Here is a 15,328-nt window from a genome sequence, read left to right as displayed (position 1 = left end):
GATCTAGAGCTTTAAAATGGAAATTGGAGGAACTTTCCGGTAACACTTTATACAATGCGGTGACAATGCGTAATAATTAATGTGTAACCCATAAAGAACTAAACCATTTATAAATGATTACTTAGAAATTTCCTGTTGAAAAAAATAGTTTAATCTGTAAAAATAAGTCTTGTGGGGCATACATGAATAATTTGGATGTTACATTGACTGAAATGCAGATGTGACAATGTAACCCTTCTTTGCGCTCTTTGTTTATTATTATTATTGTTATTTATGTATTTATTTTTATAATTTAATAATATAATTTTTATAAATTCTGTCTAGTGAGGGCAGGATAGGTTAGAAAATAATGTTTACTTGTATATTGAACTGACTCTGTAAATTGTTGATGTGAGATTAATACATATCTTGATTAAAAAATGACGCTTACTCTGTTTCCACATCACACATCTGCTTCTATGCAGGTTGTAAGATGTATGCCTTCTGTGGCGCTCTGTTTGGAATCACATCCATGATCAACCTCCTGGCCATTTCCATCGACCGCTACATCGTGATCACCAAACCCCTGCAGGCCATCCGCTGGACGTCTGGACGCCGGACGCTCATTATCATCCTCTTGGTCTGGATCTACTCTCTCTGCTGGAGTCTGGCACCCCTTGTGGGATGGAGTGAGTTCAGTGTTCATTTTGTCATCTATTTTTGTCAGATTAATCTTAGACCCTGGTAGTTTTTATAATATTTTGTCAACCTTATCCTATTTTGTTTTTTTTAGTCCTTTTAGTCAAATAAAATATGATTACAGTCTAGTTTTAGCCAAAGAAAATGTATTTTTGTCTAGTTTTTGTCAAAGAAAATCTGAAGTATTTTAGTCGTTTTAGCCAAATAAAATATAATTTTTAGTCTAGTTTTAGTCAAAGAAAATGTCATTTTAGTCTACTGTTAGTCAAAGAAAATTTATTTTAGTCTAGTTTTTGTCAAAGAAAATCTAAAGTGTTTTAGTCTAGTTTTAGTCCAATAAAATCAGATTTTAGTCTAGTTTTAGTCTAATAAAATCTGAAATATTTTAGTCTAGTTTTAGTCTAATAAAATCTGAAGTATTTTAGTCTAGTTTTAGTCTAAAAAAATCTGAAATATTTTAGTCTAGTTTTAGTCTAATAAAATCTGAAGTATTTAGTGTAGTTTTAGTATAATAAAATCTGAAATATTTTAGTTTAGTTTTAGTCTAATAAAATATGAAATATTTTACTCTAGTTTTAGTCTAATAAAATCTTAACTATTTTAGTCTAGTTTTAGTCTAAAAAAATCTTAACTATTTAAGTATAGTCTTAGTATAACAAAATCTGAAGTATTTTAGTCTAGTTTTAGTCTAAAAAAATCTGAAATATTTTAGTCTAGTTTTAGTCTAATAAAATATGAAATATTTTACTCTAGTTTTAGTCTAATAAAATCTTAACTATTTTAGTCTAGTTTTAGTCTAATAAAATCGGAAGTATTTTCGTGTAGTTTTAGTCCAAAAAAATCTGAAATATTCAGTCTAGTTTTAGTCAAATAAAATCCAAAGTATTTTAATCTAGTTTTAGTCTGATAAAATCTGAAGTATTTTAGTCTAGTTTTAGTCTAATAAAATCTGAACTATTTAGTCTAGTTTTAGTCTAATAAAATCTGAAATATATAGTCTAGTTTTAGTCCAATAAATCTGAAATATTTAGTTTAGTTTTAGTCTAATAAATTATGAAATATTTTTGTTTAGTTTTAGTATAATAAAATCTGAAGTATTTTAGTCTAGTTTTAGTTTAATAAAATCTGAAGTATTTTAGTCTGGTTTTAGTTTAATAAAATATGAAGTATTTTAGTCTAGTTTTAGTCTAATAAAATATGAAGTACTTTATTCTAGTTTTAGTATAATAAAAGCTGAAGTATTTTAGTCTAGTTTTAGTATAATAAAATCTGAAGTACTTTAGTCTAGTTTTAGTATAATTAAATCTGAAGTATTTTAATCTAGTTTTAGTCTAATAAAATCTGAAGTATTTTAGTATAGTTTTAGTCAAATAAAATCTGAAGTATTTTAATCTAGTTTTAGTCTAATAAAATCTGAACTATTTAGTCTAGTTTTAGTCAAATAAAATCTGAAGTATTTTAGTCTAGTTTTAGTCTAATAAAATCTGAAGTATTTAGTGTAGTTTTAGTATAATAAAATCTGAAATATTTTAGTTTAGTTTTAGTCTAATAAAATATGAAATATTTTACTCTAGTTTTAGTCTAATAAAATCTTAACTATTTTAGTCTAGTTTTAGTCTAATAAAATCGGAAGTATTTTCGTGTAGTTTTAGTCCAAAAAAATCTGAAATATTCAGTCTAGTTTTAGTCAAATAAAATCCAAAGTATTTTAATCTAGTTTTAGTCTGATAAAATCTGAAGTATTTTAGTCTAGTTTTAGTCTAATAAAATCTGAACTATTTAGTCTAGTTTTAGTCTAATAAAATCTGAAATATATAGTCTAGTTTTAGTCCAATAAATCTGAAATATTTAGTTTAGTTTTAGTCTAATAAAATCTGAAATATTTTTGTTTAGTTTTAGTATAATAAAATCTGAAGTATTTTAGTCTAGTTTTAGTTTAATAAAATCTGAAGTATTTTAGTCTGGTTTTAGTTTAATAAAATACGAAGTATTTTAGTCTAGTTTTAGTCTAATAAAATATGAAGTACTTTATTCTAGTTTTAGTATAATAAAAGCTGAAGTATTTTAGTCTAGTTTTAGTATAATAAAATCTGAAGTACTTTAGTCTAGTTTTAGTATAATTAAATCTGAAGTATTTTAATCTAGTTTTAGTCTAATAAAATCTGAAGTATTTTAGTATAGTTTTAGTCAAATAAAATCTGAAGTATTTTAATCTAGTTTTAGTCTAATAAAATCTGAACTATTTAGTCTAGCTTTAGTCAAATAAAATCTGAAGTATTTTAGTCTAGTTTTAGTCTAATAAAATCTGAAGTATTTAGTGTAGTTTTAGTATAATAAAATCTGAAATATTTTAGTTTAGTTTTAGTCTAATAAAATATGAAATATTTTACTCTAGTTTTAGTCTAATAAAATCTTAACTATTTTAGTCTAGTTTTAGTCTAATAAAATCGGAAGTATTTTCGTGTAGTTTTAGTCCAAAAAATCTGAAATATTCAGTCTAGTTTTAGTCAAATAAAATCCAAAGTATTTTAATCTAGTTTTAGTCTGATAAAATCTGAAGTATTTTAGTCTAGTTTTAGTCTAATAAAATCTGAACTATTTAGTCTAGTTTTAGTCTAATAAAATCTGAAATATATAGTCTAGTTTTAGTCCAATAAATCTGAAATATTTAGTTTAGTTTTAGTCTAATAAAATCTGAAATATTTTTGTTTAGTTTTAGTATAATAAAATCTGAAGTGTTTTAGTCTAGTTTTAGTTTAATAAAATCTGAAGTATTTTAGTCTGGTTTTAGTTTAATAAAATATGAAGTATTTTAGTCTAGTTTTAGTCTAATAAAATATGAAGTACTTTATTCTAGTTTTAGTATAATAAAAGCTGAAGTATTTTAGTCTAGTTTTAGTATAATAAAATCTGAAGTACTTTAGTCTAGTTTTAGTATAATTAAATCTGAAGTATTTTAATCTAGTTTTAGTCTAATAAAATCTGAAGTATTTTAGTATAGTTTTAGTCAAATAAAATCTGAAGTATTTTAATCTAGTTTTAGTCTAATAAAATCTGAACTATTTAGTCTAGTTTTAGTCAAATAAAATCTGAAGTATTTTAGTCTAGTTTTAGTCTAATAAAATCTGAAGTATTTTAGTCTAGTTTTAGTCTAATAAAATCTGAAGTATTTTAGTATAGTTTTAGTCAAATAAAATCTGAAGTATTTTAGTATAGTTTTAGTCAAATAAAATCTGAAGTATTTTAATCTAGTTTTTAGTCTAATAAAATCTGAACTATTTAGTCTAGTTTTAGTCTAATAAAATCTGAAGTATTTTAGTCTAGTTTTAGTCAAATAAAATCTGAAGTATTTTAATCTAGTTTTTAGTCTAATAAAATCTGAACTATTTAGTCTAGTTTTAGTCTAATAAAATCTGAAGTATTTTAGTCTAGTTTTAATCTAATAAAATCTGAAGTATTTTAGTCTAGTTTTAGTCTAATAAAATCTGAAGTATTTTAATCTAGTTTTAGTCTAATAAAATCTGAACTATTTTAGTCTAGTTTTAGTATAATAAAATCTGAAGTATTTTAGTCTAGTTTTAATCTAATAAAATCTGAAGTATTTTAGTCTAGTTTTAGTCTAATAAAATCTGAAGTATTTTAGTCTAGTTTTAATCTAATAAAATCTGAAGTATTTTAGTCTAGTTTTAGTCTAATAAAATCTGAACTATTTTAGTCTAGTTTTAGTCTAATAAAATCTGAAGTATTTTAGTCTAGTTTTAGTCTAATAAAATCTTTTAATCAGTATCTGTGTAATCAAGTCGATGATATCACTGGATATTAAGTGTCCCCAACTAAACAAGCCAGAGGAGCTCCATCAGTGACGGAATGAAGAACAAAAAAACAGGAGAAACCAGGCTCAGTTGGGGGCCAGTTCTTTTAGTCTTGGTCTTACTTAAATGTACATTTTAGTTATTATCATATTCAGTCAACCTTGTCATGTTTTAGTCAACAAATTGTCTAAACAGTATAGTCTAGTTTCAGTCAATCAAATCTTGGTCACATTTTTGTCATGCTGTGTAATTGGTTGAACTGATAAAAAAATTATTTTTGCTCAAAATTATAATCATAATGATTGTCATTTGAGAAATGTACCTTTGCATTTTAGGTATTGCGCTTTCACCAGTAAGCACAAATCAATAAAATATAAACTAATACTTATGCTTTATTTTACATCATCAGTTACATTCCTATTAGTAATTCCAATTTGCAGTAGCCTCTGTTTCTCTATTAAGGCAACATTGGTTGAGTAAGTGCATTTATTCCATTAATGAAACTGACACTAGGTGCAACATATTTCCTTTGCCTTTGAATGAAATAACATAATCTAGTATTAATATATGAATTCACAATTATTCAGTTATTTGACTCAGTTTTTCTTGGACAGGTTCCTATATCCCAGAAGGCCTCATGACGTCCTGCACGTGGGACTATGTGACGTCCACGCCGGCGAACAAGAGCTACACTTTGATGCTCTGCTGCTTTGTGTTCTTCATCCCTCTTGGAATCATCTCTTACTGCTACTTCTTCATGTTCCTCGCCATCCGGAAAGCAAGCAGGTACAGTGTCAACCAGGTTCCTACATGCTTTCCATTTCAACATCTGTAGATTTTCACTTTATTTGAGGGATGTATTTAAAATTCTTTTACATGTATACTAAATACTGACTAGTTTGTTGCCAAATAATTGTTGGAAAATTGTAGCTACATCAGTAACTGTAGCCAGTGTTATTTTATTATCATTGATTTACTACTTTAGTTTAATAATTAATAATTACGTTAAGTAATTTTGTTGGGTGATTTTGTCATTTTTTTTACTGTACTTCAACTTGATGAAAAGTCACTCAATGAAAATGAGTTATTGTATATATTGTATGTATGTATGTATCTATATATATATATATCACATATTATTTACATTATACAGTACATTGAACGCACATTATATATGTAATTTACATAAATTTATTTTAAATTCGTTTTTTTAATAATATTTAGCATTCTTAATATTAATATATTAATATTTAAGATTCTCACTGATTACATGTATTTAGAAAACATTATTTTATTTTAATATTTAATATTCTGTCCAATCTTATAATGTTTGCTCTAAACACACACACACACACACACACACACACACACACAAACACACACACTCACACACTCACACACTCAAACACACAATACCCTAAAGTATCGATCCATATACTGTAGCATAATTTGACATTATTTAAGGTATGTCGTCTGTAAATAATGTTATGTTCTAAACTATCTGTTGTAAATATTGAGCCTATTTCTATTGAAATTAAGTTTATTGGTATAGCACTTTTCCCAAACACAAATCATTCCAAAGCAGCTTTACAGAAAATGTTTCTATTTAAAAAAAAATAATAATGTGTGTGTGTTTGTGTGTGTGTGTGTGTGTGTGTGTGTTTGCACCCTCAGATTCCAGATTTTCTAAATATTGTCCTATCCTAACAAACCATACATCAATGGAAAGATTATTTTTTCAGCTTTTAGATAGAAAAATGTACCCTTATGTCTGGTTTTGTGCTTCAGGGTTACAAATAAAAAACAAAAACAGAATAGAGGATATTTAAATATTTGTCCATTTGCTGTTTTTTTTTTTTTTGTTTTTTGTTTTTACTGCACAAGCCGATTGGGATCAAGAACGCCATGATAAACAATCAGGACAGGTCATGGCAGGACGTCTGGTCACCCTAACTGGGGTGTCCCCATGCTGTACATCAGAGTCCCATCATTGATCTTCTTGTGTGTTCAGAGATCTGGAGAAGCTGGGCAGTCATGTGAGGAAGACAGCGCTCATCCAGCAGCAGTCCATAAAGACCGAGTGGAAGCTGGCCAAGATTGCGTTTGTGGTCATCATTGTGTTCGTTCTGTCCTGGTCTCCTTACGCCTGCGTCACTCTCATCGCCTGGGCAGGGTACAGTAACTATCAATAACCATGTTTCCCTCCACAGTTATGAATTAAACTTATGCGCAAAATTGGAATATCGCATAAAGCATTTGCGAATAAATCACCATTTCCATCCAGTCAGTCTTCTTTTCTAGTACAAATATCTAAACATTCTTGAATCAAGAAGAATTTACTGTACCAGTTAAAAAATATATATAAAATAATATTTTTATTATTCAGTAAAAGTGTTTCCATAATTGTCTATGCACATGTTTCCTTATTGGATAAGAAATGTATCCTACTTAGTTAAGCGCATAAGATATTTATACATATTTTTTTGAATTGATGCATATCTTGGCGTTTCCATCCCGGGTCTTTTTATGCCACATCTTAAAATGTGTATAAAAATAGGTTGATGGAAACACGAAGATGTGCTATTGGGAAGGGATCTACTTGAAATGAGTTTTGTGTCATTGGTTTGACTGTTGGTTAGTTGTTTTCCAGTGCATTGTGCATAGAATTAAATACAGATGTGTAATTAATATTTTGACAGATTTGGATGCTCTGCAGTGAATGGGTGCCGTCAGAATGAGAGTCTGATAAAAACATCACAATAATCCACAGCACTCCAGTCCATCAGTGAACATCTGAAGAAGACAAAACCGGAAACACATCCAGCATTAATGCTGCGTTTACAATGGCTACTAGATGTGAATAATATACTGTAAATCATTTTAAGAGCATGGCCATTTAAAACCAGGGGGTGACTGGATTCTGATGTGAGAGACAACAGCAGATGCACTTTTTCACTTGAGGAAGTGTTATTCTGGATTATAGACTCTATGTGTTTGAGTTAAAATCATCTTAATGCTGGATGTGTTTCAGGTTTTGTCTTCTCCAGATGTTCACTGATGGACTGGAGTGCTGTGGATTATTGTGATGTTTTTATCAGACTCTCATTCTGACGGCACCCATTCACTGCAGAGCATCCATTGATGATGAGACACTGATGCAATGCTACATGTTTACCTCAGTATTCCCATTCAGCAACTACCTTATTCAAAACAAGTTAAAAGTATAAATAAATAAAATATCTTGAGTTTGTGCTCACCACAGATCTTATTTCAGGCAACCAACAACCCGTTCAAAAAACCCATGATGATGGAAGTCAAATTTTTTTTTAAAGTACACACATTTGTATTTAGCAGTCTGTAGCTAAATTCTGATGCCCAGTTTGCCGTAGATCATCTAACCTCTCGAAGAAGTGTTCAGATTCACTTGTAGTCTGTCAGAGGGAGTCCAGCCGCGCAGAAGATCTGAGACTTTCTCAGAATACCAGGGTGAAGAGACGTCCTTTTATAGAAGTACTGTCCGCAGAAGACAGTGTTTATCAGCTGAATTAAAGTCTGCTGGGTTCACCGAGGCGATGAGGACTGCGTAGGGCGAAGCAGCTTGATGCTAACACCTCTGCGTTAGCGTCAGAGTTCAGTGTTCTGGAGGATAGGCATAATCAGGCATGTGATTCCTTCCGCTCAGCTCACAACACCTCTAGGTCACTTCCATGTCATGTAAACAGCCTCTGCAGGGGTCAGCGGCTCCTCCTGACCGCTCACAAACATCTCCCTACAGTTTCTGTCTTGGGTCCTACTCGTACAAATACAAAGTATTTTATCTCCTTTTCCAGTTCAAATATCTAAACATTCTCAATTCAAAATAAAAGACTTCAGATGTTAAGAAAAAAAGGAAAAAGTGCGTGTATCTGTCAGTTGGGTCAGAAAAATGATCGTGTTTTTCCTTCGGATTGAGTTTGTTTTTATGACCCCATTAACAAAAATTAACTTGATTTATTTTTTAACCTTCTTAAAAAAAATTCTTAACTTAATAAATTTTGCTTTTCAAATACAATATAACTAGATTTTTTGGACATCTGTACTGGAAAACAAGATAAAATACTAAATAACATTTCTGAAGTGTATCTAAACATTCTTAAAGCCAGATAGATTTAATTGAGAAACAAAAGGACTTCAGATATTAAGTCTTGTTTTCTGGAAAAATAAGTTATGAAAATTAAATGAGTTTATTTTTAAAACAGGTAAAACAATTTGGTAACACTTTATTATAGGGTCCAGTTCACACTAATAACTGGTTGCTTATTAGTATGTCTATTATTGACATATTGGCTGTTTATTAGTTTTTTTATAAAGTACATATAATGCATGACATCCATAATCCTACCCAAAAACGTAACATCTACCTTATAAACTATTAATAAGCAGCAAATAAGGAGTTAATTGAGGGAAAAGTCATAGTTAATGGTTAGTTAATAGTGAGAATTGGACCTTAAAATAAAGTGTGACCAAAAATGTATTTGTCTATGCGGTCAGAAAAAGAATCTTGTTTTCCCCTTGAATTAATTTGTTTCTCTGACCTATTGAAAAATATTTGTATTGTCACTTCAGTTTGATCTTTAAATATTTGCGTCATTTTGCTTCTTAAGTAAATGCATCTTGATTTTTGGGGATATTTGTACTGGAAAACAAGATTAATTCAGTAACTTAGTTTTGATGCACACCAGGACTGCTAACGTTCAGGGAATGTTTCCTTATAATGCTTGCAGAAAAGACCAGCAAGAGTTTCTGCGAGGCAGGGATGTGTTATTTCTATAGCTGATGATGTGCTTTGGTTATTATTTTCATGTTTCAGGTACAGCCACGTTCTCACGCCGTACTCCAAGGCAGTTCCTGCAGTGATTGCCAAAGCATCAGCCATCTACAATCCCTTCATCTACGCCATCATACGCTCCAAGTACAGGTTTGTTCGGGTGCAGTCGCCTTAGCAGCTTCACGATACGGAGACAATACGTGACGCAGTGTGTATTTCTGACTGATCCACAGAGACACGCTGGCGGAGAAGGTGCCATGTCTGCATTTTCTCTCCCAGTCGTCACGGAAAGACTGCATCTCGGTGTCCAACAGCGAGTCTTCCTTCAAGGAGCCCATGCTCAGCCGACAGTCATCAGGGTCAAAGGTCAAATTCCAGCGAGTCTCCTCTATGTCCACCGCAGACACAGTGAGTATTTTACTATGAGGAGGCTTTTGAATGTGATGGTTTGTATTTATTATGGAATCCAGTACTAAATCAAGGAGATGTTATTGTTATTATTTTGAAAAATGTAAGTGACCAGGTGTAAGTGGTGGCTAAAGTAGTTTATGCTATTTGTGCAAAAACAGAAATGTTAATGTTGACAGTGCATTTTTTTTTTTTTTTTTTTTTTTTTGGTTAGTTGCTCTGATTTTACCAGCATGAGAACTATTTCAAGAACAGGCTGAAAGAAAAGCATATGCTCCCGAACTGACTCAAATGATTCACGAACCCGCTCTGAACTCTCGAACGGACTCAAATGATTCATGCTCGAACTCGAACTGATTAAAATGATTCGCGAACCCACTTTGAACTCCAGAACTGACTTAAATGATTCGCGAACCACAAACTGATTAAAATGATCCGCGAACCCGCTTTGAACTCCCAAACTGATTCAAATAATTCGCGATCCCCAAATTGACTCAAATGATTCGCGACCCCGCTCCGAAATCCCGAACTGATTCAAATGATTCGCGATCCCGCTCCGAACTCCCGAACTGATTCAAATGATTCGCGATCCCCAAACTGACTCAAATGATTCGCGAACCTGCTCCGAACTCCCGAACTGATTAAAATGATTCGCGATCCCGCTCCGAACTCCCGAACTGATTCAAATGATTCGCGATCCCGCTCCGAACTCCCGAACTGATTCAAATGATTCGCGATCCCCAAACTGACTCAAATGATTCGCGAACCTGCTCCGAACTCCCGAACTGATTAAAATGATTCGCGATCCCGCTCCGAACTCCCGAACTGATTCAAATGATTCGCGATCCCCAAATTGACTCAAATGATTCGCGACCCCGCTCTGAACTCCCGAATTGACTAAAATGATTCGCGATCCCGCTACGAATTCCCGAACTGATTCAAATGATTCGCGATCCCCAAATTGACTCAAATGATTCGCGACCCCGCTCTGAACTCCCGAACTGACTCAAATGATTCGCGAACCGCTCCGAACTCCCTAACTCTTTGACCACAGCTGCTGTGCTTCAGAAGCTCTTGCAGCAGCTCAACATGGTTTTCTCTGAGGTGGTTGGATCACATCAGATTGTGGTTAATCTTGCAGATCATGACTTATATCTACTCTTCCTCTCCCTGCAGTTTGGTAATATAAAGATTCCTCCTTTGAACTCCAACCTCTTCTGTTGGTTTTATTGTTCTGGGTCTGAATTTGGGCTCCTGGGGTCTCAAAAAAAGAAACATTTTCAATCTCCAAGGTGAACATTATGACAACACCAGTGTTGTGCTAGTTACTAAGAAATATGCATTACTGTTAAAAGTAACTTTTTAGTTATTTTTTAGTTATTTTTAACTTTTTGTTATTTTTTTAAAGAACTTTTTTTAATGCTCCCATTAATGCGTTTTTATGTGTTATGGTCTGTACAAACACATAGTAAAACAGAAAGTAATTTTTAAACACTATTTTGATTGAGGCAGACCAGAACAAACTGAATATTGTATATCACAAGGATTTCTGAAATAAATAACAAAACACCTGAATAATATATTCAGAATCAAAAACTAAAGTGGCTTCTGCATCATAAAAGCTGTTGTGTTGAGCCCTTAAAAATGTTCCTTTCACAGCTTAAGTATGAAAACTATCAACAATGGACAACATAACACAAAACATTTTGAAATGAATAAATGAAAGCAATCTGAATTATTCAGAATCAATTTCGAGAAACATACATACATACACACATATATATACATTTGACTAAAAGTTTTTTGTCTTTATGCTCAACTAAAGTGGAATAATGAGTATATTTCCACTTTGAGAAACTCGTGCTGCTCTCGCCGTGACTCGCCATGACTGCCGCACATACTTGAATAAACGGAGACACGCCCACAGTGCGTCTTCGTGTTTAAAGTGGTTGGCATCCACCAATCCTACAATGCGTCGCTGCTGCAAACAGGTTAGGCTGCACTTCAGTCAAAATTTATTATTTTTTTTAAAAAGTAATGGACAATGCACCATATGGTAACGGTAACAGAGTTAATTTATTTAAAAAGTAATGCATTACAGTATTAGTTACTGTCAAATGGAACTGCGTTACAGTAAAGCGTTACTGCCCAACACTGATTTTATCTGTCTACATATTCTTTTTAAACAGGCAAGATGTGTCTGTGTTGATATGCAGTTCATGTTCTGGGATTATAGGCCTGTTATTTGTAATTTATCTTAATTCATATATTTTCTACTATGTGATTGTTTGGTAAAGTTACTTGTTGTTTGCTAAATGCTGGAATATACTATATGTCTGTGCACTGATTTTTAGTCATGTTTTCACTCTTGTTTCTGAAAATCAGAAGCAGATTCTGAGTGGTCAGACAGGACAGATTTCACAGAAAACAGCATTGTGTATGAGGGACAAAGATTATTTTAAAATGTAAGACTATGATTCTATCCAGTTTTACCTCTGTAAATTTGTTGTATGTTTTGGGTGACGAAGTTTTGAGAACTTTTGATAATTTGATAATGCGTTATGGAGAAATTCACTCCTTATCTGAATCTTTTACATACTGTATGTGGACACTAATGTTGCGGTTTAATGAATAATCTTTAAAAAAATATTTAAAGAACTGCAAAATCTGGCAGTATGAAAGTGCAGATAATTGAATTTTATAATTTTAACTGCATGTCAGCTGTTACTCTGTGTTTGCCAAGTTACTTTTGCACAGCTTTCTGCCCCCCTTTTTGAAGTATGAACTCTCTAAAAATAAAAAAAATCCCACTATTTAGGTTAAAAACTTAAGTTCATTTGCTGCAAATATCATAAAATTGGCTTTACAAGTCATTTCAACAAATAAGATTAAAATTAAATCTCTTATAACTTAAAAGATGAAGCTGAAATTGGTTTAATTTGATAAGTTAAAGTGAAAACATATGTTCATATCTGCAGATTTTGGCCATTTGGTGATTACATATTTTGCATAAAACTGTGTACTAGTCGATGATAGACACACAATAATTTTTAAGCTTCATATTTTAATTCTATCCATTTGAAAGAAATCAAACATGAAACAATCAAACATAGTAAAAAATGGCAGGACGTTTATGTCAAATGTGTCAGTATACATTATATTGCATGTGCTCTAGGTCTGGAGTGATGTAGAATTAGATCCTGTGGACCAAAGGACTCTCCGAAACTCACATTCAGCCAATCTACTGAGAGATGAAGAATGGAAGACACAAACTAAACAGGGCAAGATGAGGAACAGGAGGCGACAGGAGAAAAAACACAGTGAAGAGAAGGTAAATCATGTGCTTCGCAAGCAGTAAACATCATTATTTTTAGATCATTATTACCCATGGATTCTCAGGAAACTCATTATATGAAAAAAAAAAACAACTTCACTGAAATGTTTAGTGTGGGAACCAAAAATGGTTCTTCAGTGGCATCACAGCATAAACCCACTTTTGCAACATTTATTTTTAGGAGTGTATGTGTATTAAAGGTATTTTATGGAACCATCAATGGCCATAAAATCGCTTTTACTTTTCTAACAAGACTCAGTCTAACAAGTAAAATGTGTAGGTTACAAGTTTTTCACAATAACACAAATAGAATAAATCAGTTACTTATTAGAATGATCTCCTCTGCTGGAACAAGCCGTGTGTCGCATTGCGTTCTTCTTCTGAGGTAAATACAAAGCTCATTCCTCACAGCGCGTCTTCTTCCAAAAACCAAAAGCTGCTGAGATGAACTTGATGAATCTTCATGCTTTGTTAACAGAGGTGATGTGGGGGTTTAAATGTTTGTGCATCTCATGGATATTTAGAAATCAACTCGTGTGCGTGATCACATTACAGATAATGAACTCAGATGGGAAAGACTGTAGATAATGTTGGTTTCATACAGATTACAGAGAATATTTGTTTTACATAACACATTTAAAAGAAGACACTTCAAGCTTTCTATAGATATCTATCTGGTGTCTGTGTGTCAAGTATTTGCTGAATATAAGTTTATTTTAGTGACACGTTTCAAAAGTTTAGTGGAGACCAAGACAGCTAAAAATGCACCCTGTTTATTTTCTTTATTTTACAAAAGCACAATATTTTGTTGATATTGTGAGTGACTGCACAAATAAAAGTAGACCCGCTACAGATTCAAATTATATATTGTGGACGATCAAAAATAACAAAGCATTTTAAGTTCTTTGCACAGTCATCAGGAAAAATGCAAGTAATTACGTTGGTGCCAGAGTCGACCCCAGAAGCTTCAGCCAGTTTTAAAGGGAACTGGATGCATTTTTTTGCTCCAGGCATCAACGGAGTTGTGCAAGTGTGTTTATTCCTGTCATTCCAGTGACAAATAAATAAAAAATTAAGTAAATAAATTATTTTTCCCTGTTTTATTTATGTGATGCTGAGCATGCTTGTGACTCTTTAGCTCTTCCCAAAGCACGGCCTATATGTTCTCAAAATTACCATGAGGTTGGCAAAAACTGTGTGTGTTCTGTTCCCTTTAAAAACAAAGGTTCTTTATTGGGGTTGATGGTTTATGATAGTTGAAAAAGCTTCTTTAAATATTATTCATTACAGAAATGTTTAATGAAATGTTCTTTGAGGAACCCCAAAATGGTTCTTCTATGGCACCACTGTTAAAACCTATACCTGGAACCCTTATTTTTTAAGAATGCTAGGCTAGTTAAAGGCATCTGTCAAAAGCATAATTGTAAGTGTTTATCCATCACAGGCTGCAGTCACAGAGAGCGGCTCTTTGAACGACTGCGGACTTGACCTGGTGTCCGAGTCCGTCAACATGGCCACTGTTCCTCTTCTCATGGCCAAAAACACTCCTGGGGAGGAACAAGAGGAGGAGTGCAATGAGGAACAAGAGGACAGTAATTCTCTGAGCCCCCTGAGCAATGGTCTGGCTTTTTGCGAAGACACGCAGGAGCCACAAATCATTATCATCCCCACATCAGAGCAGACCAGAGAAGACAAATTAATACTGGACCTCAAGAGCCTGAACTGCTCCAGTGAGCTTCTGGAGTCTGTGGAGAAATTCCTCTCCTGAGGCTGAACCAGAGACCCGGAGATCCTCTTCTGTACGTTTGTGTTTCACTGAAGACGCTTGGGAACCACAGTGTTCACATCAGTATTGTAGATGAACAAGCAATCGGACCACATTGCTTTGCTGCTAACAATGAATCGTAAGAACTAGTTATGATCTTATACTTTCACTCCTCAAATATGCTTCAACTTCACACTTCAGCCACAGTGTGTAGTGTAGAAGTAGCTGAAAGAGACACAACCACTGTGCACATTTGCCCTTTTAATAAAGAGCGTTCTTACAAATATGCATCATAAAGACACTAAAAAACATGCTCAATTCATTTCTCAAAACTAAGGAATGTTCTGTGTTCAATACAAGTTGTGCTCTATTGACTCATTGTTGACTGTTGATTATAGAAAATAATTGGGAAAGCAGAAATTGCAGTTATTGCAATGCAAGTAAAAAAAAAAAAGGAATTTTTTGCTGTTGATAGAAGTGAATCATCCAGTAAAACTATTTTTTTTCTTTATGTTTATTATTTA

At 32.6% G+C, this 15,328-nt stretch overlaps 1 protein-coding gene and 1 long non-coding RNA gene across 2 annotated transcripts in view; one reads left to right on the top strand and one right to left on the bottom strand.

The window, feature by feature from the left end:
• Positions 1-15,056, top strand: part of LOC113110106 (melanopsin-B-like) — a 30,132-nt gene extending 15,076 nt beyond the window's left edge. Inside the window, exons 4-10 of the mRNA XM_026274121.1 lie at positions 465-668; positions 5,105-5,276; positions 6,502-6,663; positions 9,340-9,447; positions 9,531-9,705; positions 12,881-13,036; positions 14,484-15,056. Coding sequence (XP_026129906.1) covers positions 465-668; positions 5,105-5,276; positions 6,502-6,663; positions 9,340-9,447; positions 9,531-9,705; positions 12,881-13,036; positions 14,484-14,807 — 1,301 coding nt within the window. The 3' untranslated portion in view covers positions 14,808-15,056. The remainder of the gene's footprint in view (positions 1-464; positions 669-5,104; positions 5,277-6,501; positions 6,664-9,339; positions 9,448-9,530; positions 9,706-12,880; positions 13,037-14,483) is intronic.
• Positions 6,338-8,264, bottom strand: LOC113110112 (uncharacterized). Its single transcript, XR_003293065.1, has 2 exons — positions 7,890-8,264; positions 6,338-6,654 (listed from the first exon to the last, which is right to left on the bottom strand). It is a non-coding gene; the product is annotated as an uncharacterized LOC113110112 (long non-coding RNA).
• Positions 15,057-15,328: the final 272 nt, after the last annotated feature.

Source organism: Carassius auratus, chromosome 10 (genome assembly GCF_003368295.1).
Source record: "Carassius auratus strain Wakin chromosome 10, ASM336829v1, whole genome shotgun sequence".
NCBI lineage: Eukaryota > Metazoa > Chordata > Actinopteri > Cypriniformes > Cyprinidae > Carassius > Carassius auratus.
Note: the sequence above shows the minus strand (reverse complement) of the source record. Positions and strands in the feature narration are given on the sequence as shown.